The sequence below is a fragment of the Carassius gibelio genome, chromosome B23, assembly GCF_023724105.1.
Source record: "Carassius gibelio isolate Cgi1373 ecotype wild population from Czech Republic chromosome B23, carGib1.2-hapl.c, whole genome shotgun sequence".
NCBI classification, from domain to species: domain Eukaryota; kingdom Metazoa; phylum Chordata; class Actinopteri; order Cypriniformes; family Cyprinidae; genus Carassius; species Carassius gibelio.
Window position 1 is genome coordinate 8,459,232 of NC_068418.1, and position 22,340 is coordinate 8,481,571.

Below are 22,340 nucleotides of genomic sequence, written 5' to 3' on the forward strand. Positions count from 1 at the left end.
GGATGTCTACTGTTACCGTACACACTTAGATCTCCATCATCTAGAGACAATATTATTCCACTTGATTCCATCATTTTGATTGCACTCGCAACACTACCCAAAATCATCAACAGAAGACTTTATATCAAAATAATGAAGGCTGAATAGACTCTCACAGCATTCTTATGCACTGTCTGTGTAACTGGAGAGAAATATATTAATTTATATAAGTTTTTTTGAAAAGCTAAATCTCATATTTTGGCATTTATGAGGTTATAATTGAAACACGCTGTTTTTTGGAGACAAATTACTAGTTTAATGTTTACTTATGAGAGACATGATGGCAAGAGGTGAGCAAGATTACAGTATTCATCAAAATGAAAGCAATGATGGAATGGAAATTATACACATTTGCCAACTGGTGCTTAAAGGTGCCTCATCGGAAGCCAAACTGCTTTGTTTAATCATGTGTGTGTTATCATTTCACACACAGCTTTCTACTTACAGTGTGTGTAACTTTGGCAAGAACTGAAATGCTGATCTGCCAACAAACTGAATGGGATTCTCGTAGAAATGTCTAAATAGAGAAGAAAAAGACATCTTTTGTTAGAAACCGGATAGATCATTCTAAATGAAGTGCCTATTCGATTTTGACAAGGATATTTACATTCTTTCAGGAAAGGTTGTATTTAAGTGTTAACAATGACAGTGCCATATCCCAATTAAATCTAAATGAATAAAACCTAATATCCTGTATGCAATATATAAAATAACACCCTTTTTTTAAATACAACTCAATCAATTTGGTACTACGAGGAGAACAAATACATTTTAAAATAAATCTGCTTTGGTGATGTGTTATTTACACATATGTTTTGCACATATTTAAACTTGTAAAAGAGGACAAAAAAGGCACCCATTTGTAAAAGGTCCCAAATATTTGTCGCACATTTCCTGGTCCGTTGGCTGAGATAAACTTTTAACATGTCTTTCTATCACACAGTGAGGCATGTTTAGTCAACAGAGAAGCTCAGAGAAGTTACTGAGACGAGATACTCACATGGTCTGCAGGAGTGGGTTCCCCACAAACGCTTTCTCGGGAATGGCCTTAATATTGTTGTTGTGGAAACCCCTGTAAGATGCATGGAGAGTGAGAATATGACCATCTGCGCACACTTGAACACAGTCCACTATCGGACGAGGAAATCCAGCGATCAAGAACAGCTTTGCAGAATGCTTTTGCTCACTGCATCTGCTCCATATAGCCTATAAATTGTAGCGCTGACGTGCTATTCGGAGCAGCCGCACATTCAACTACTGAAACAGCTTATAATTCATCATCATCTGCCGTCACTATGAGTATAACATGCTAAAGTTAATTTATGGCACACACGTTGCCAGCAAATTGTAATCCAAAAATTCTAAACAGTCTAAAATAATTACGCGTGTTAAATAAACAAGGCTATAAGGTCCTTTTTGGGTGCCGAAAATGAATTCATCACCTTGGACAATCGAGTCCAGTTGCATTTTATCTCATACTCCTCCATAAGCACACGTGTGAGCCATTTGGTTACGTCAATTCACATTTGCCCATGTAAACATCCTTTGTATCTTACAGAAACACCTGTCTGGAGGCAGTCCCACAGGCAAAAAAACACTTTAGGATACTTGAGAAGGAAGGACTTAAGAGCTCATCTCCAAGCATCTGCTTTTTTCAGGAGACTTGTGCTTGAGAACCACATTCTAGGGACTAAGCAGGATTTACAAGGAGCACGAGGCCAGGCCAAGCGGTCCACTTTAAAGAAGCACACTGACGCATGTATTCTGGGTAAGTTAGTTTCGGTTACTTACAGTTCCTGAAGCTTTGCGAGTGTGCGAATGGCCACGGGGAACTCTTGAAGCTCATTGAAGTTCAATTCCCTAGAGAAAGGAGACCAGAAGAGCAGAAGAACTTTGAGAAACACAAGCCAAGTGAAAAAGATGTACGTCTTGCATTAGATCACCTTTCGAACAACAATTAGTGGTCTCCTCACATATTAGCCCAACTGTTTTGACGTTTATATTTGATCTTTCATCCTACGTGTCTGTAACATAAGCAAACACTTAAGAACTGTGGTTCCAATCAGTCAAAATCCCTCCCTATGACCTTGCGGGTTTTCCGTGTTGGCTGCTCCTTGGAGACCAAGACAGCTGTTCTAAGCTAATCTGACATGGCGTGACCTCTCTCCTCTGCATACATTATTTTTGTTGTATGCATTTCATTAGCCTTCTAGGAAACCTACGTCCAAAAACCGCGCTTGAACCAAAACATGGGCGGTTGCTAAGGGCAAGCGGCCTTTACACGCAAGTGCAAGAACAAAGTGTTTATGGCCGCAGTTTGCATGTTGTTTTCCTTGGATCTCAGCGTTTCTTTTCATCTCTGAATCTTTTGGAATTTTTCAGAGAATAATTATTAGGAAAATCCTATAATTGAACAGGAGACTTTTTTTATACCCCACAAACCCTCCTTTTTGCCCAGTAAAGGCAACTGGGCGGTGTTAAAGGGTGCCTTTGGCCCTGTATCCCCTCGTGAAGGCCCAGGTCTTAGTCATACCGTCCACTCCCTTACAATACAATACCCAATGCTCAATGTGTCTCTTCATACCCATAATTAAATGTCTTATACCTTAGTGTCAAGTGTAAATGTTTATATATATATTTTTTATTTTTTTAAGAAAAAAAAAAGTTTCTGGCAGGTAGCCAGTGCATTTGAAGTAAGCTTGGTGAATAGGGCTGGACCTGCATTGGCCGCCATCCAGAATGGGTGAAGCACTTGCTTAATTCCAGTGAGTGGGTGTACATGTGTGTGTTTATATGTGTGTGAGTGTGTCTGTGTTGCACAAGAGTGTTAAAGGTGGGGTAAGCGTTTTTTCAAAAATGCTTTAGAAAACTGATTCGGACCGAGTAGCAAAACAAACTTGTAGCCAATCAGAAGTAAGGGGCATGTCATGATGTGGAGGATAGAGTTTTTAGTGCACAGGACAGACATGAGCCGAGTGACAGAAAAATAGAGATGGTGGATAAAAAACTAAAGATGAAAACATCTGTGGAACAAAAGAAGGATTATTATTTGTGGATTAATGCTTATTGGAGAAGCGGACCATTTAAAATGATTCAGTTCGATTTGGTGAACTGGTTCAAGAAGATCCGGTTACATCGAATGATTCGTTCGCAAACTGGATATCACAAACTGCAGTGTTTTAAACTTGCTCACAGACACGGAAGAGAAGACAATGCTGAATAAAGTCGTAGTTTTTGCTATTTTTGGACCAAAATGTATTTTCGATGCTTCAAAATATTCTAGCTGACCCTCTGATGTCACATGGACTACTTTGATGATGTTTTTCTTACCTTTCTGGACATTGACAGTATACCGTACACACGGTTTCAATGGAGGGACTTAGACCTCTCAGACTAAATCTGAAATATCTTAAACTGTGTTCCGAAGATGAACGGAGGTCTCACTGGTTTGGAACGACATGAAGGTGAGTTATTAATGACATAATTTTAATTTTTCTGTGAACTAACCCTTTAAGGCAATAAGTAGGGCCCATGTGAAAATCAGAACAGCTTTCCAGCATTGGAGAGAACTCAAGGAGTGGACCCCCTGCGATTGGACATAGAGGTTGCTTTGTTTCATCTCGATAGGTGAGTAACATCATGTCTGCGCCGCAACAGCTAAAGTCTGTCTACACTGGATGCGACAAAGCGACTGTTGAAAATAATTAGAAATTTGTGTCAATACGTCATAAATAGAATGCAGCAGCAGTTTACTGTTGGGGATTTCTGGTGTCATGCCACATCCAGTGAAGACCATAGATATGCACATACAGGATATATGGTGTAGACAGCATCACTGATTATAATGAGTTCTATATATTTAGTCATGCTGAATACGTGTGGGGTAGAGATATCAAATTAGGGGTGAGACCCTTTGGGGGTAGGGGCGTGTTTGTTTTGGTGATTTCAAATGTCAACATTTGCTTCCAGAAATCACTTACCCCACCTTTAAAGCGAAAGTTTGAAGTGAAAAGAAATGAATATTACAGGAGATTCTTGATATATGACGTTTAATGCTGACGTATTTCTGCACCATTAGCATCACCACCCAAACTGCAAAAAGTAACACGTTTTTAAAAACAAAGATAGCTATGCCCCAAACCATTGGTTATTCGTGAGCTGGATGGGATGCACCACAGAGTTGTGTCTTGTAATCTTTATTTTTAGCATTTACAAAAGGGAGTGCATTATAGAAGAACCATTTCTGGTTTCCCAAAATAACCTTTCTTTAAAAGAAACCAGTGTCTTATAGTGTGAAGAACATTTGAATAATTCAAAGAACCTTTTTTTCCACTATGAAAAACCTCTTGTGGAATGGAAAGTTTACATGGATGGTGATGGTTTTTCATGGGACCATCAATGCCAATAAAGAATTTATTTTTAAAAGAAGCACTTTTATTAAACAACATGAGCCATTTAGATTATATGAATGTGAATCATCATCTTTTTCTTCATTAGTTCGCTCACTTCTAGTGAGTCATGTAAGTGTTTAAGTAGTTTTCTTTAAACGCTGCATGGAAATCCACTTGCGCTTGCGGCCTATAAAATGGGCTGCATATGGAGAGACTGGGGACACGCTGCTGTGGGTGAGCCGTGCCGCGTGGTTCTGCCATGTCTACATCCTGGTTTTGTTTAGAACATCCGTCAGTCTTGTTTGGAGACATTACTTTGATATAGCAGAGAAGAGAAATGCCTTTCATTTCCTGGGAAGACCTCATTGTTTAGAACGGGAGCTGTCAGTTACCTCGATTTACAATTTGTCAAACCACGCAGAAGTTTGTTTGAAAGCTAAATCTTCAGGCATCATAACAAAACAACACTGTGGTGGCCACTTTTTCTGATGGTTGTGAATGCATTTTCAGAGATAATTACAGTGATGGGGATTACACTGGCATCAATAAAAAGATGCACATTGTCCCACGGAAAGATGCCTGAGATCGGTAAAAAAGGCAAACATGTTTCCATCTGTTGTTTCAGGAAGCTCAACACTTCCCAAACACACATGTGCAACTGAACTGAGACAGCTGGCATGATTTCTTCCAGTGTGTCATGTTACATACAAGAATATTTGCCTCCGGAAGATTAGTTTCTTGCTTAGCCATCATTATAACGGTAATTAAAATGTCATTCAATATGCAACATGACTACATATTACAGTTCCTGGGAGCTTTTTTAATAGTGTGGAATTTTAATTGTAATGCTTGATACTTAATAAATACTAACAGGTGACTTATTCTTGTTCTTGTATAAAAGAGTTTAATGTACAAATTACTCCTAAAATTTATGCCCAGTAGAATGTTTTTCAAATTGTTTTTTTTTTCATAAGGTACCCCCCTCAGACAATATATATATATATATATATATATATATATATATATATATATACCAAATTTTCCTATCACTCTAGCTCTATCATTTTTGTCATTTTCAAGAGCTTAAATATTTTCTCCTTCCAAAAAGCCAAATTTATCGAGCATCACAATCGCCACAGGAGAATTTCAGCGCACGGTTTCTCAGTGATTGCTTTCAAATGAAGTGTTTCAGTTCAGTGTGTGCAATTCTCAAGACTGAAATCCTTCTCGTAAAGAGGAAAACGTCATCTTTAGCACTTCAGCAGGCTGTTAAAAAGCAGGTGTGAAGCTCTCGGTATCCTGGAGACCACCGGGACTTCAACATATGCTTATTCTTTTAAAGCCAAACTTTCATAGCATGGTCCATGTAATGTCTTTCATACATTGCATTACAAATATGCATTGGCTCTGGTTCGTAAGCCCCTTTCAAAATTTCTCATGAATTTTAATAGCATTTCTAGTGTATTTATTGGACCTATTCAACATTTGATCTCAGTCTACCATGTTCAGTAATGTATAGGTTACTGTATATAGTCAGATAATGTGCGCTATTGTACAAATATGATATGAAAACTGTATTTTCACTAATATGTTAATTAGTAATATATATCTTTTTTAATATTTTATATGTTTTATTTCATCATGTTTTACACGTAGACTGTCAGGTAAATTGCATTCAAGTTAAGGTCAAATTATATAAAATATATAATATAAATTTGAGCACCTGTAACAGGGATTATGCTATTGACATTGCACCCAAAAAAGAAAAGAAAAAAAAAAGAAAATAAAAGTGTAGTGATAGAATGCATAACCACACATAAGTATTCAGATAATACATTTTTATATGGATATCAGATTGATACATTATGAATGGAAAGTATTTCCCATTACATTTCCAACTCAATTTTATGATTAAATAGTATATATATATAGGTAGCCTGTCATACCAAAATCAGCCACATGATAACTGAAACCACAACATTCCCCTAAAAATCCCTGTATAGTTTTGTATAGTATTGCTTTCACGTGTATTTTTGTATGGAACACTAAAGAAATCACCCAACACTGAAGTCATTGTCAGTTGCTTCTATCACAGATAATGAAAGACTGCCATTCATGCATTCTTTAATTTTAATGAGAGGTGAGAGTGTTTTTAAGAAAACAAGGTACTGCAATTAACGTGCATATCTCAACAGCAGAAGTATTGTGTAAAGAATGATTTGTTTATAGTTCATACAAAGCTTAACCACTAAGCAAGTAAAGTCAGGCGAGTTTGCTAGTAATTTTGATTTAGATTTATAGACCCAGCCCCTTCCATAATGATTCCAAGTGGACGCCAAAATCAAATGACAAATCAGAGTTTGTTTGCATTAAAAACAGGAAATGCTTTCATGTTTTTAATCTTTCATGAGGGGACGGTCTTACTTACAGGGTCTCGAGGCTGTGCAGTCCCTCAAAACAGTTCTGTTCGAGGGTCCGGATCATGTTGTTATGAAGATGCCTAAACATGAAAACATTCATTAGGATTATAGTAAACATCAAAACATACCCCAGGAATGACACCTGCTTGGTTGTGTACATTGCTTCAAATGAACATAAACCGGTGGTGGATGAGATATAAAATTAATCCACACTATCATTTCACTGCTTTGTAATTGAAAGAGTTTAAGATTCTTGTGGTGTCCTGTCAAACCAAAGACGTGTTCCAACTTCCTCTTATTTCATGGCTTTCCTTCCTCATACTGACACAAGGGTTAGGGTAAAACATTTAAGATCGGGTTTAGGGGCGCTAAATGGTTAATTCAACCAAAAAATTCAATTCTGTCATTAATTACTCACCCTCATATTGCATGCGTCATTGTACACTTGTGAACGTGTGATGGAGACTAACACGGAAAAGAAGAAATTGTTGAAAAACAAAAGTTGTTAATTTTGTTTTCTTTGCGCTCAACAAGTATTCTCGTAGCTTCATAAAATTGTTCATAAAACAATGTATTTACTACCTTTCTGGGTCTTGAATTGCAGTCTCTTGGATTTCATCAAAAATATCTTAATTTCTTTTCCGAAGAACAAAGGTTTTACGGGTTTGAAACAACATGAGGATGAATAATTAATGAAAGAATTTTCAGTTCTGGGAGATATATCCCTTTAAGAGCATTCCTACATTTCTCATCTGCTTGATAAGTTGATCCAGGAATACATCCTACTTGGTTTATTTGTGTTGTGTGGAAGTAGATACGTACAGAACAACCAAGTTGGAAAGGTTCCTGAATGCATAGTCTGGGATGTGGGTGATGCGGTTTAGGGCAAGGGTCATAGCCTGGAGCGAAGAGAGGTCGTTGAGGGCGCTTACTGGGATCTCTGTCAGGGCATTGTCATCAAGCCACAAGTGCCTTAGGGATCGCATACCCGAGAGAGTCCTTGCTGGCACCTCCATAATCAGGTTGGCATCCAGACGCCTGTGTAGAAGCAGATGTTTATTTCAATACACAGTTTATGTATGGAGCAGAAAATTAGCAGATAATACAGTCAGTTATGTTTAACTAAGTCACCAGTGTGTCCAATTAGCAGGAGATATTAGTAAAACTGAGCAATTACAGGACAGGTAGTATATTCTTTCCATGTAGATTAATTACTGAAGGAAGTTTCTGAACCTGTATTAACTAGACACTGTACATTACCCACCCTTCATAGAACAACTTGTTTTTCTCCACTTGCTTTTTTGATATTGAAGCCTGACCTGGCATGACGCCAGCTCCACAATGTTTGTGACCCAGTCAAATGCAACACTCTTTGTCCGGGCAGTGTCCTGTCACGGAATCTTACCTCTTTCATTTTATTCATCAAACTGCCACGCCTTACAGAAGTACATAAAAAAGTTGAACAAAGGAGCCACAAATTGTGGCTAAACAGAAAGAGATACCATGCTGTGGTCTGCGGTCACAACATTTCTGCTTTGACAATATCATAATTAAAGCATAATTTTGTTGCCTCTTTGTTTCTGTCTTTTGTTCTTCTGGTGTAAGGATTGGTGGTAAGGATTGATTTAGTTTTCCCCGCAAGCGATTTATATGCAAGTGTTTTATGAAGCTATCTTTAGTTACTCCAGCATGGACTTGTTTAATGAGAGTTTTGGCACGGTCGCCGCTCTGAATGTTTGATGAAGTATCGGGAGCCCACAGGTGGAGTGCTATGCTTTGTGGGTTTTTACGTTTTTCAATTTAAAGCATTCAGAGAAAGGGTGCTAAATCACAACAAGTGGCTTACAGAGGATACAAAGAAAAGTTGTGCAATCACAAACCAGCCGTACAAGGGCTGTCGAGGCAAAGATTCCACTCTTGATCCAACCACATGAAGGCGTTTCGAAAATTGGCCATTCCTCTTTCATTTTGCTTGCACTCATATGGTGTTATAAAGCACCGACTGATAATTTGATGGCTTTGCGGCATGGTGAGTTGATTTGGTTAAAGCCACCAAGCAATTGCTGCTCCACACTGACTGGAATGCTTTAAGATGCTATTGAACAGTTTTTCTCTCTGATTTTTGGAAATTAAACAAAGAAACTGAGCTAAAGATAAAAGCTGTGATAAAAAATAAAAAAATAAAAAACATCAGAGGTTGCTGGAAATAACTGAAAGTGCCGACGTTTGGATTCTTTCACAAATTGAAATTCTCTCCACCCACCTCATTTTTTTTGCAAGGCTGTTGTTCACAGACCTTGACATCTCCACAACCAAGATGAATGTCCTCCCTATGTCAACAAGTTAAGACTTTGATCTAATGAATGTTGCCCCCTGGATTCAGTGGAACCTCAGTGATCAGCAAGTCTTGATGTATGATAGCAGAAGAGCATGTGGAGTTAGCACTTCCTCTGCATTTTTCCCACATGACCTTTCATACACATTCATATTACACTGGCCTCTCATCACCTTCCCTCTGGCCTTCTCAACCCTCGAGTCCTTCAGCTGAGGGTAATGCACGACAAGCATCAATCAAAGAAGTACTTGAACCCAAAGTACAATGCCATTTGGCTTAAAAAATGGCCCATATGTTCAGACTGCATTTTCCATGCTGTGCAACCCTGCTAGGTAAACACCAAGATCTTGCTGATAATGCCTCAATCATCTGGCTTGATAGACTTAAGACTTGAAATTGAATGTGTAAATATTGCTTAGATGGTCCCTTTTGTGTGGAATTTTATTGGTAGGCATAATTTGATCAAAAGGTATTGCCTTGCCTCTGATTTAAGGAAGGCAAGTCTTGTTGCTCAGCTTTTACTAGATCTTTATCAGATCTTTCTTTCATAGATTAAATCCTGGAAGGATGGTCTTGACATCAAAGGATGCTCTGTGCTGAGTGTAGCAAGTATAGCCTACAGACCTTAACTCTAGTAAAGAAACAAAGATGAGTTTCATCACCAATCCTCTGTCCTGCCCCAACTCATCTTCCCTCTGTCTACATCGGGCGCCAGTGGACTTCAAACCTCATAGCCCCCCAGTGGTTAACCGATCCCCATCTTATCATTACCCTAAATTACATGTTTGTTGAGAACTAAATGCCTTTATACTCTTGTGGGAACTCAGGATAGAGCACCTAGCCGAATCACTGCATATTCTTTGTTATGGGGGATTGAAAGTGAGCGTAAGTTGTCTGGATGAATGCCAGAGTCTCTGCCTCACTACAGGGAGGGCCTGGACACAGTCTATGCATGTCTGGAGCCTCTTCTGGAACCAGGCACGTCTTCCATGCGGAAAAAAACTCTGTAGGTGGCAAAGGAATTAAATTTGTACGCCATGACTCTAATGAAAACATCCTCGCAAAGGTAGAAGGAAATGAGCGCATGGATATTTACATGGAATTATTCATTTGGAAAAAAGTGGGTGTGCAGCTCCACTCCAGGATGCTGACTGGCATCGGAAATAATTGAAAGGAGTTGAGGGGTGGATGTAAGTGGAGCAGATGGACAGGGCCAGACAAAATACCAGACAATATTTAGATTCTGACCTTTTCATGGGAAACCAGTTAGGAAGGGGGCGTGATTCCGATTAGGAGGGAAAATTTGGACATAAGGGAAGAGGGAAGAGTAACTGATGGAAAATTGGGCTCTTCACAGCTCATTGAATCTCCCAGCGCTCACTCAGGAGCTAGTGCACAGTGTCTGGCGGCTTCCTCATGGGTTCCAGATGCGCCAACAGCCCTGTAAAGGCTCCTCTTTTTCACGGTTCTGATATTAAATTTGACGTAGTTACGTTTTGTCTTTCTCAAGAAGAATATCATATTTGTCTCTCTTGTTAGTTAGCATTTAGTTAATAGCTCTTATGGAAAAGCTACAAACCCAGATCCACTGAATTCATTTTCAAATTCATTTTCAAATTCATTCATTTTAAATACTGAACTGCACAGACCACACAATAACTACTATGCAATTTGTTACTCTTTCTTGGTTCTTTATTTGTTTGATCTCCTCTGAGAAGTACATGGTACTTTTTGTGTGATCGAGAGCCCACCCCCACCCCCCCAAAAAGAAGGATTTGCTGAAAAAAGTCTACTTGCCTCACTATTTTACAGCCAAATAACACCTGTTTTACCACTGCCATGTGTGTCCTAAATTGCAAACTTTATCCTCCCTGGTGGGGAGTTCTTTAATGAAGGGCCTAATGGTCCTAATAGGCATATAAATAACTGGGGTTTCCTGCATCAACTCTAGTAGAGAGAAATGCCAAGAGTTACCTCATGACAAGATTGCATTGTAAACCAAATTACTACTGCTCGAGACCTTATCTGTAAGAGTGGTGCTAAATAATTTATTGTGAGTTGTGCTTATGATGCAATGTCTGATACACAATTTCTTGATCTTTGAATCAAGTGTATCCATTTTATTCCAGCTGTTAAGCTTAAAGCTGTGGTCACAACCAGGAGGTCCATGCTTGGCATGTCAGCCTATCCAATGTTGCTTTAATATACACCATTGTTTCATGTAAAACTCTAACAGCCCAAATTTGCTTTTGATCATTTGAACTATGTGATACTTACAGAGAGAGCAAATTGGGTAATTCCCAAGGGTCTTCACTGGGCAATCTCTCTAACTGGTTATTCTGCAACATCCTGTAAAGATAACGGAAATGAAAATTAGAAAGGAAATAAATTCTGCTCTGGTGAATATTACATTTTTTAAAACACCAAATGTGGCCTTCATTTTGTATTAACAAAATGTATATATAAAAATGTTAACACTAGTCAGTTCCATATGTGTTTCTTGGGTGGTATAGCTGAGCATTAACACTTGTCAAAAAACTGACTAAAAAGGCCTTTATTGAATGGAGCATGTCAGTATGGCTCCAGGGCACAAGATTTGTCCATCTAACTGCTGATGAGGTTACCTGTCGCAGACATCAATCAGTCAGGAGATATGATTTCAGGTACTGTGTGGTGCACTTTTCAGTGGACAAAACCAGAATATGGGAGGGGCAGAGAGACTGAACAAGACGAAACAGACTCAGGGGGAGAAACTGCTTGGGTGGGCCACTGAGGACATGCTCACAGGACTCGTCGAATAAAAGAACGAAAGAAACAGGAAGTGGTGGAACAATGACACTGAGCTCTTTGAACAAAGCAAATTATTCTAAAGTGAGAGCATGCGGCCACAGACGTTGAGCTTTAATTACAAGGCAGACAGCTTTATCATGTCCAATCAAGTGAAACTCCTGACAATGACCACACAGCAGAGAACTGCTAGTGTTTGAATGAATAAATACGCCTTTGTGGGCAGGATGCCCTTATTAAGGAAATCATGGTGCCACCATAGCCATTGTGAATATAGACATAAAATGTCCAGAAGACTTTATGACATTGTGAACAAGCCTCTATTATTTTGTCATTTAAATGCCACAAAGTATGTATTCACCCCACCCCCTGCTCTTTCAGTTTTGTCATATTTTCACTAACAGATGTTTTGAATGTAATATTTTCATTATGTTTTTTCATGTTGTTTTGGTTTATGTGATTCCATATTTAAATATAATTCCATCTGGCTCATTGAAAACGTAACATTAGTTTAAATGTCAAGAGGTCAGGTACTCGTGCCTTACACAAGTTCGGTTGTTGAATAAGATAGTACAAAACACAATAGGGCACAGAAAGCAAACAAAGAACATTTGTAACTTTTGTTGTAACCAACCCAATTCCTTTTTGTCTACATTGACCACTGAAATAAGATCTCTGACAATTACAATTATATTGTTTTCAATACAAGGGAAAGGATGTTAAATATTAAACTGAACTAATGTTCTCATTAACCTACTAAAATGTAAATCTAGAAACAGTTAAAGCAAACATTTTATACAAGGTACAGTTACTGAAGAAGTATGGGCACATAATGATGATATGAATAAGAGTTATTTTATTTTTCTCACTTTATGGGTCAGTAAAATTATTTGATGTGGCAGGGCAGTTTTTTGTGGTCTGCAAAAAAACAAAAATGTGACTATTGTTAAATTACAATACAGGGCAAATTTACTGTAACTTCGAGGACGGAATGGGAAGGTGCACTTAATCCTATGTGGAAATTTTGAGATGCATATTGGCGTGAATGAAGTTATTCCATGCCTGGTCTTTGTATGTCCTATTCAATTCCATCAACTGGGTTTAAGTCAGTCAATAAAATAAAAATCTGTCAATAAACCATTAACAAACACCCATGCATAAGTACAGCTCAGTGACCATTCACCGCAAAGCAAAACCTGAATCATCACCTGTCCAAAATTCTGTTTCTAATTTCGCAGGGTGTCTTTTTTTTTTTCAGAATGAATCACCCTGAATGTTATTTTCCACAGAAGCATTAACTGAAACAAAAACTCTCTCGCTCTTTCTGTCTTTCATTACTTACAGGACTTTGAGGTTGTAGAGGCCTTGAAGAACGGGGCCAGAGATGTGTCTCAGGTGGTTGCCCGAGAGTCTCCTGTGGAAGGACAAAAGAAGTGGTTTGGTTCATTTGCAGTCCAACACATTGATGACTCTAACAGAGAGAAGAGAATCTGTTGAATTCATAAAGATGAGTATGCATGTGTGTGCGTTCAAGGAGTCAATGGTGAAAACAAAAGTGAGAGATCTCCTTGGAAGCAAGAACCATGGCAGCTGGGGTTCAGATCTCTCTGGCCACTGGTTTTTACCGCTCATGTACAGAAATCTCTCTTTTGTATGGTCTTCAAACATGTCAAAACATTTTGAAAGTGGAGCCAAGATATGAATGTGCTCTAAGCTCCTTTTGCCTCCTGTGGCAACAAACATGTTATAGTACAAGTGAATTTAGACACAATGGCCAAGATAAAAATGGTTAATGGAGTTGCTATTGAAGTGGAAAATGCAATCAACAGTATGTTGTTATAGTGTATTCACATCAAACGCAAATGTAATTATTCGCATGAGTAGATTACATACAAAGTTAATGCAAAGAAGCGAATAGAAGCGAATTCACACCAGGTGATGCAAATGACACGAAATGCGTGACGAGTTTGCCACGAACGTGAGATATTCACCTCAATCACGTCTTATGCGCAAGTTCAAAAATTTCAACTCGAGTGGAAAATTCGCCTTACGTGTTCTCGCGCAAGCCAATCAGCGAAGAGTTTATTAGCATGTCTGGTTGAATCAGAAAATGGAGGAGCGCATTATTGTAGCTGTTTGCTACAATTTGTTTATAATATGGGATTTGGGATGTTTTTTGCCTCACTCGTGCGAGTAATATAGAGCGAGGGACGCCATGGGCACATTTGCTTCACGTGTGGTGTGAACACACCATTAGATTTTAGTATAGATTGAGGGCCTCGTGATACAATCAGTGCGCAAATTTGTTAAGATTGACGTGTTTACTTGAATGCAAAATAGTGTTTTTAAACAAGATAGTCAGAGAGTATATCGTCACCTGATGCCAAACAGGCATTCTTAAACAGAAATTATGTTCCGCTGAGGAAATCATACCCACATGATACATTCAGTGCCAAAAGTGGCCTATAGGCAGCCAAAATCCAATTTTAGACATTTCAGCAAATCATCCTTTAAATTATCTACCAAAATTTCAGTTGACTCCTTAGAAAAATTACTATATAATGCACATAGAACCACAGCCAAGCATCATGGCTGATAGCTACCTCTGAAAGTACTCGAGACACAGGAAAGACATTCCCAGAGAGAGTGAGAGCCAATATCAACCAGCTGTAGGCTCACTCATCCGGACTAATCAATTTGTTTATCAAACAAATCACTTAATAAGCATTCGTGACTGTTTTTTCCTGGGTGGCAGAGTTTGAGGAAAGTCTGTCGAAGCCTCACAAGAAGTCCTGACAAGCTAAACAGGACCACCCATACCTCCAGACTTCTTTGCCTCAAAGTTGCTCCATCCTGCCGGAGTAGCCTCATCTACTCGCGTACTCCAAACGGTTCTTTTTGTGTGACAAGATGAAAGTTTTGAGAATTGCTGCCAATGTTTAACATGTAAGTCAGCTTAGCTAATGTGATTGGTGCGACAGCTCTGGCAAAACAACAACCGTGTTGTATACAAGCACATCAAGGGCCACAATAGCCCAGAAAGCAGAACAACAAAACCCAGAATTGGCTCTTTGTCAAGGTCTGATAGATCATACTCAAACACGCTCACACACACTACCATCTTCCACCATTGAGCCATGAAGTCTCTGAGGTTTTTAATGGCTATCACTTCATGTTGTGCCAGACCACACTCCCATCCGTCGACTCTATTTCTGGTAAGACCGTGTGCCGCCACTCTTTCACAAACATTTGTTTTGCGCAGGGCAAGAACAGAGGGAAATAAAGCAGGGGGATGGAGGGTATGGGGAAGGCAAAAATATAAGTGTCAGATTTGGAGGCTGCGAAGCTTAGCGGTTCACCCCGTGTAAATAGGCCAGTGACGGTTTCACATGCATGTCGGATGAGGTTTCAGGCACGTACCACAGCAAGCTGTTCTGCTGAAACGTTGCGCCAGCTCTGTGGTCAGCTTTTATCCCTAGTTATAATTCAGTCATGTATCTAAACACTGGAGCTTTCTGCTTTAAGTGTTCTCTCACATTACAGACAAACATGGCTTCAATGCTAATTTTCTTAAGCCACTTGTGTCAACATGTTGTATATTCTTCTGAGAAATGATGAGTGTATTGATGTGAATACTAGGAATGTTTGTAAAGTCTTTAAAATTGAATCTGGCAATGGGAACAAAATATGATATAATAAAATATATTTATTTAATAAATCAATGCAATTACATTTTGACGCACTGAATACACACAAAGACAAATCCAGTAGGATTTCTTCACAAAGGGTAATTTCATTTCTGTATATGAAGTCTTTCATTTCAAAATTGGTCTGGTTTAGTCATGTGAACTCGTATTATTTTTAATCAATACGAACCCAATCCATGCTAAACTGAATCTGTTAGCTAGCCTCTGTTGCAAAGGTAGCCAAACCTGCTCTTGGAGGTATACCTTACAACACACCTGCCCTATATCAGCAAGTAATCCTGAACACCTTTATTACATTCAAATGTGTTTGTTTAGGGTTGGAGCTGAACTCTGATGTAGCCCACCAGGAGCAAGGTTGGCCACCAATGCTCTGTTGATAAGCTAGTCACGTTTTAGGAGTAGCATTTTAGTATTCTGTGCAGCTTGTCTCATAATAAATTGCCTTTGGAGAATGAAACATAGGCATCATCTTGTAACATGCTACACATACTACCTCAAACCCAATAATACAACATGAAAAGAGACTAGTGGAGGCAGGGAAAGGGGAGTGGAATCAAACTCAGGTTCAGGACAAGCAATCCAACCAAGTGTGAAAACAGCCTAAGAGACACTGCATTAAACAGAACCTCTTTGAACCCTTCCCTAATAACCTGTGCCAGCCTTAACAGCCTATGCTCTTAGTCCAAAATTGTCCAAACTGCCCTCAACACTCAACTCCCCTACAAAGGATCATTGAATAGTGAGATTAAGGAAGTTGTGAATGAGAAAAATATGTTATTGGTGGCAACCATTTCAAAAGCTTTGATACATTTTGGGATTTAACTCTAAACTGATCTTTAAACCAAATGGTGTAAAACTCAAAAACAGTTTTTCAAAACAGAATTAATGCATTTTGCTGGATGCAAGTTACACAAGGCGTATTTACTTGCTGTTGTGTGGGATCTCTAGCATCAGTCTAAATCAGACCAAACAATAAAAGTCTGCATCAGATGAGGTGTGAGCTGAGCTTTTTCATACTGCAACATTCCCACAGATGTTTGTTGAAATTAAGTGTCAGGACACATTTGGTTGTCAAAAAGCATAATCACAACCTACTAACTGCACTATTGTTGCTGTTCCAGTCCGTTTTTAGCATCAATTGCAACCTCATAAACCAGCAACCGCATGTTTATTGGGAGTAGTTTACGAGAATCGGCTGTATTGCAGATAGTGTGTAAAAAGGTGAAGGCTGGCCATTGTCATTAAATCACTGAAAGCTGTGTTGACAACAAGCAGCACAAGTCAGAGGCAAAAAACTTTGGGATTGCTGGTTAGTGTTAGGCCCCCTGCAGCACATCTGTCTTCTGTTAGATGCCTCATTGGGGGCCAAAATACCGTAAAACTTTAATCATACTTGTCTTTTTTAAATTATGGTTTGTTCTTGTAGAGCTAATTACAGCTGAGTTTCAGAGAAGAATAGTTAGCAGGCCTTGATGGCACTCATACTGATTCAGCTCTTAATGTATTCTCATTTACTCTTGTCTCATGGATGTATCAGTGAGGAATTTGAATTATTAAGGGTTGTCCTCATCCACATGGAATCTATTCCAGCAAAATAAAAAGCTAAACAAAGAGGGTAAAAAGCTTTTCAGACTTCAGCAAAATTGTAAAACCTGTCATTCAAGAAATGTAAAAAAAAAAGGTGGTTATTAGCTGAAGTGCAAAACGGAATACTTAATTGTTTTCAAACAGGTTTCCCAAAAGTTCTCCCTGGCAGCTATTGGTTAAAAACATTAGTAGCGCTGCTTCAAAACTCACACTATTAAACAATGTTTCTATGTTGGGCTGGTAAGGATGTTTAAACTTTAAATGGTATTTTAACACAGAAAAAAAAAGCACACTTTACAGCTTTAAACATTTTGGCAAATGTAATGATGACAGCAGCTTGCAGCTAGCAGTCAGTTTACCATTTTTTACCATGTTATAATCCATATAATCCAACATCAGCAGATTCCTTATAGCCTTGCACATCCACAATCAAACTTTATTACATATTTTATTAACATGTTGCAGTACGCAAACAATACAACTTTTTGTTTCTCCTTTTTGGGAATAAAGCCTACATGATAAATTATTTTAATAGAATAAAATGCATGCTATGCCCTTGAGATAGCTTTTAAAGAGCTCACTTTCATTGTCTACCAATTAAATTATTTATTTTTGCAATTACCACAAGTATGCTGCAAAACAATGGCAAACATAAACCTGCACAAACGCTGATTACTTGAACAAATTGCTTAAACCACATATGTATTGTATTATTGAACAATTGAATCTAAAGAATTCTCTGACTGGTGAAAATATCATTGGCTCTAAAAGCCTAAGAACGGGGTCATATTATTTGCAATACAGTTTAATGCGATATCAATTTCACAGCACGATGGAAAAACGTTTCTATAGCTAAATCATTTTTGATTGGATCCTGGCCTGAGGAGGATCTGCAAATGGAAAAATGTACACATTGTGACAGCACTTCCTCTGGCTTTGAAATCCAAACTCTCGCCAGCTCCCTGAAAGTGACCCTTTCTTCTCGAATATGTATTCATCATCATCATCATCACTATAAACTCTGCGCGCAGCCCCTTTTGATTCTCTTGTAAAAATATTGGATTGATTTTATGGCATTTACACAGATCTTTATCACAGTGATCCCTGTCCCATGTGGGCACTTGTGTGAGAAGGCAGATTAAAAAAAAAGAAGAAAATAAAATAAAAAATTCCTGTAATATGTCTTTGCTGTTACACATATCTGATAAGACTAACCAAAAATGTACATTTCAGAAAAACAGACTATTTAAGATTTAAGACTGATTCCATTTGTCCTAGCTTTGATTTCACAAGCCAGTGTTGTGGAAGCTACTTTGAAAAGTTGTTTATGACTGTAGTTGGCTACACTACAAACTAGTGGTGTTGACTAGTAACATACTAAAATACTTAAAATTCTAAAATAGAAAGAATCCGTGAGGAGATCAAAAAACATTGTCTAATCTGACATGAAGTGTCAGAGATATCCAGACAGCTGAAGTCATGGTACAATGAACATCACTTTGACTAAATGCAGTATGTTACCATGTTTTGGTTACTTCAGAGAACCAAAATGAGGGTTGCTGTGAAAAGCGTTGATTGGATGCATTTCGACATCCAATCTTTCCAGGTGGCATTATCTTTGGTAACGAAAAGATGTGAGAAGAGAAAAGAAAGGAGAAGAGGTTATCTGCAAACACATGCATAGGGTGTGGGTTTTTACGTAGGTGCTAATCTAAGTGAGTTTATCTGAGTCTGACATTGTGACTGTAATATCAGACTACTGTCTGATGAAAGACATCTGCACAGAGCACTCGATTTGCTGATATATTGTTCTGACAATATCTACAGAAGAAACGAGATTATATTTGAAGTGAAACATAGATCCAAATTTGTCTTGTGGACATTCTTTAAAGAAGTCATCACATCACCTTTTAATAATTAAAGCTTTAATTTTAAGGGTTTTATGTGTGTCAAAAATCTTATTTTACTTTTTCATATACATACAGGTCCATCTCAATATATTAGAATGTCGTGGAAAAGTTCATTTATTTCAGTAATTCAAATCAAATTTTGAAACTTGTGTATTAAATAAATTCAATGTACATAGACTAGTAGATTTTGGCTCACATTTAACAAAACCCCACCAATTCACTTTCTCAGCAAGTTAGAAATATGGTGACATGCCAATCAGCTAATCAACTCTAAACACCCGCAAAGATTCCCTGAGCCTTCAAAATGGTCTCTCAGTTTGGTTCACTAGGCTACACAATCATGGGGAAGACTGCTGATCTGACAGTTGCCCAGAAGCCAATCATTGACACCCTTCACAAAGAGGGTAAGCCACAAACATTAATTGCCCAAGAAGCTGGCTGTTCACAGAGTGCTGTATCCAAGCATGTTAACAGAAAGTTGAGTGGAAGGAAAAAGAGTGCACAACCAACCGAGAGAACCGCAGGCTTATGAGGATTGTCAAGCAAAATTGATTCAATAATTTGAGTGAACTTCACAAGGAATGGACTGAGGCTGGGGTCAAGAAATTTGACTACAGTTGTTGTATTCCTCTTGTTAAGCCACTCCTGAACCACAGACAATGTCAGAGGTGTCTTACCTGGGCTACGGAGAAGAAGAACTGGACTGTTGCCCAGTGGTCCAAAGTCCTGTTTTCAGATGAGAGCAAGTTTTGTATTTCATTTGGAAACCAAGGTCCTAGAGTCTGGAGGAAGGCTGGAGAATCTCATAGCCCAAGTTGCTTGAAGTCCAGTGTTGAGTTTCCACAGTCTGTGATGATTTGGGGTGCAATGTCATCTACTGGTGTTTTTCCATTGTGTTTTTTGAAAACCAAAGTCACTTCATGCTTCCTTCTGCTGACCAGCTTTTTGAAGATGCTGATTTCATTTTCCAGCAGGATTTGGCACCTGTCCACACTGCCAAAAGCACCAAAAGTTTGTTAAATGACCATGGTGTTGGTGTGCTTGACTGGCCAGCAAACTCACCAGACCTCAACCCCATTGAGAATCTATGGGCTATTGTCAATGAAAATGAGAAACAAAGAGACCAAAAAATTCAGATGAGCTGAAGGAAGAAACCTGGGCTTCCAGACCACCTCAGTAGTGCCACAAACTGATCACCTCCATGCCATGCTGAATTGAGGCAGTAATTAAAGCGAAATGAGTCCCTACCAAGTATTGAGTTCATGTACAGTAATTGAACATACTTTCCAGAAGGCCAACAATTCACAAAAAAAGTGAAAATAAAAATAAAATAAAATAATTTGGTTATGCCCCTATGAAGTAATCTAATTTTTTGAGATAGTGAATTGGTGGGGTTTTGTTTAATGTGAGCCAAAATCATTACAATTAAAAGAACCGAAGACTTAAACTACTTCAGTCTGTGTACGTTGAATTTATTTAATACACAAGTTTCACAATTTGAGTTGAATTACTGAAATAAATTAACTTTTCAATGACATTCTACTTTATTGAGATGCACCTGTATATATTAGATACATTATACAAATGCAGTAGTCATATTTTATGTACCTGTATCTCCTGCAAGTTTCTATATCTGAGATTGAAACTTTCAATACAGTTTATAAGATACATGCATTAGTGTTTGCAGATTATATAATTGGATAGAAGCCCATTTCCACCACAGAATAAAATATAAGGTTAAATGATTTTTTTTTTTTTTTAATCTCACAATTTCTCGCAATTCCAAGTGAATATATTGCAGTTTTGAGTTAGGATCTCACAATTCAGAATTTTCACAGTACATCTCTTTTAGATGAGATGCACCCCTAATTTCATGCTTATCTAACAATTTATTTGTTCTATTATTTGGAATAATTCTTTATTCATTTTACAGTCATATTCATGCCTTTCTGAATAATGAATGTCTTAGACCACATTCCTAGTCATTGTTTAGTTGACAAATACCACCTGTTCTACTTGTTCTGTCATTTTCCTTTATGACTGTGTGACTTAAGTTTCTGACCATCTAATAGACATCAATGACGTGTAAACGTGGACCATCCTGTGTCAAGCATCTGACATCATAGACGTTTTGAAAGTTAGGGTATGTTTTCATAGTACAAGCCTTTTTATCTCAAAAGATCGAGGAAAATTTGATTGCTTATGATACGACCCCTTTAAGGTTGACGGCGTGTGACTTCAGAGGCAAGCTTTGCAAACAGTGCATGACTTAAAGCTACTATTGGCTTACAGCTAGACCACAAAAATGAAAGTAAGATTTTTATCTCACAGCAAGTTTCTATACTCTTTCCCAATGTTTTTGGTTAAATCACAAATTAAAGCCTGACAAACTCAAACAAGGGCCCTTTTGATCTGCCTGATCCAGTAAAACTCTAAAAATAATTGTACAACCATATTTCTCAGATTCAGATTTTCGGAAAAGTCACTGTGATGTGTGAACCGAAAATGAGGCCCCGTCATTGCGGTACAGTGGAAGGCGCCAGGTACAGGAGAGGATACAGTACAGTCTGATATTAAGTCATATTATTTAGTCGTTAAAGCAGATGGAAGCTTTTATTCTGATGTCTGTAAGCTTCTCTGTCCTCCAGTCTGCAGTCACTGCATTTATCCTTCATTAATTACAGGATATAAGACAAACCCAGAACTCTAAAGATGGCCTAATCACACTTCACTCGCGAGTGTTAAATGAATGCTTAATGACAGGGATTAAATATCAATGAAAGATTAAAAATGAAGGGAATTAAAAGAGAGGAAAGGGGAGTGGTGCACCCCGGGAGATCATCTACAAAAGCAGGTGGGTGGCAACCTCCAATCTAGTTATTTATTTAGCTTGAACTGCACAGTGACCATAGAGATACATTTAAACACTCGTCAATATGGTTAGTATTAGTAACCAACAGGCAAGAGAAGGGATCTTATTAATGATAATGTGCTACTTGCCATTATTGTGTCAGAAACATAACAGTAATACTAAATGTGTGTTCAAATGTCTGATATTGTGCACATTTCATCATATTCCTTTAATTAAAATATTGGTGTAAGATGCAAAAAAAAAAAAAAATTGGGTTTTAAATCACCCATAATCAGTCAATTGATAAAACAGC

At 38.2% G+C, this 22,340-nt stretch overlaps 1 protein-coding gene across 1 annotated transcript in view; it reads right to left on the minus strand.

Annotated features, from left to right (window-relative positions):
- The window catches only part of LOC128011034 (leucine-rich repeat-containing G-protein coupled receptor 6), a 76,018-nt gene that overhangs the window by 11,547 nt on the left and 42,131 nt on the right, over positions 1-22,340 (minus strand). The window contains exons 3-9 of the mRNA XM_052593063.1: positions 13,315-13,386; positions 11,463-11,534; positions 7,673-7,888; positions 6,859-6,930; positions 1,831-1,899; positions 1,040-1,111; positions 485-556 (exon numbers count right to left, since the gene is read on the minus strand). Of these exons, the coding sequence (XP_052449023.1) occupies positions 485-556; positions 1,040-1,111; positions 1,831-1,899; positions 6,859-6,930; positions 7,673-7,888; positions 11,463-11,534; positions 13,315-13,386 (645 nt within the window). The remainder of the gene's footprint in view (positions 1-484; positions 557-1,039; positions 1,112-1,830; positions 1,900-6,858; positions 6,931-7,672; positions 7,889-11,462; positions 11,535-13,314; positions 13,387-22,340) is intronic.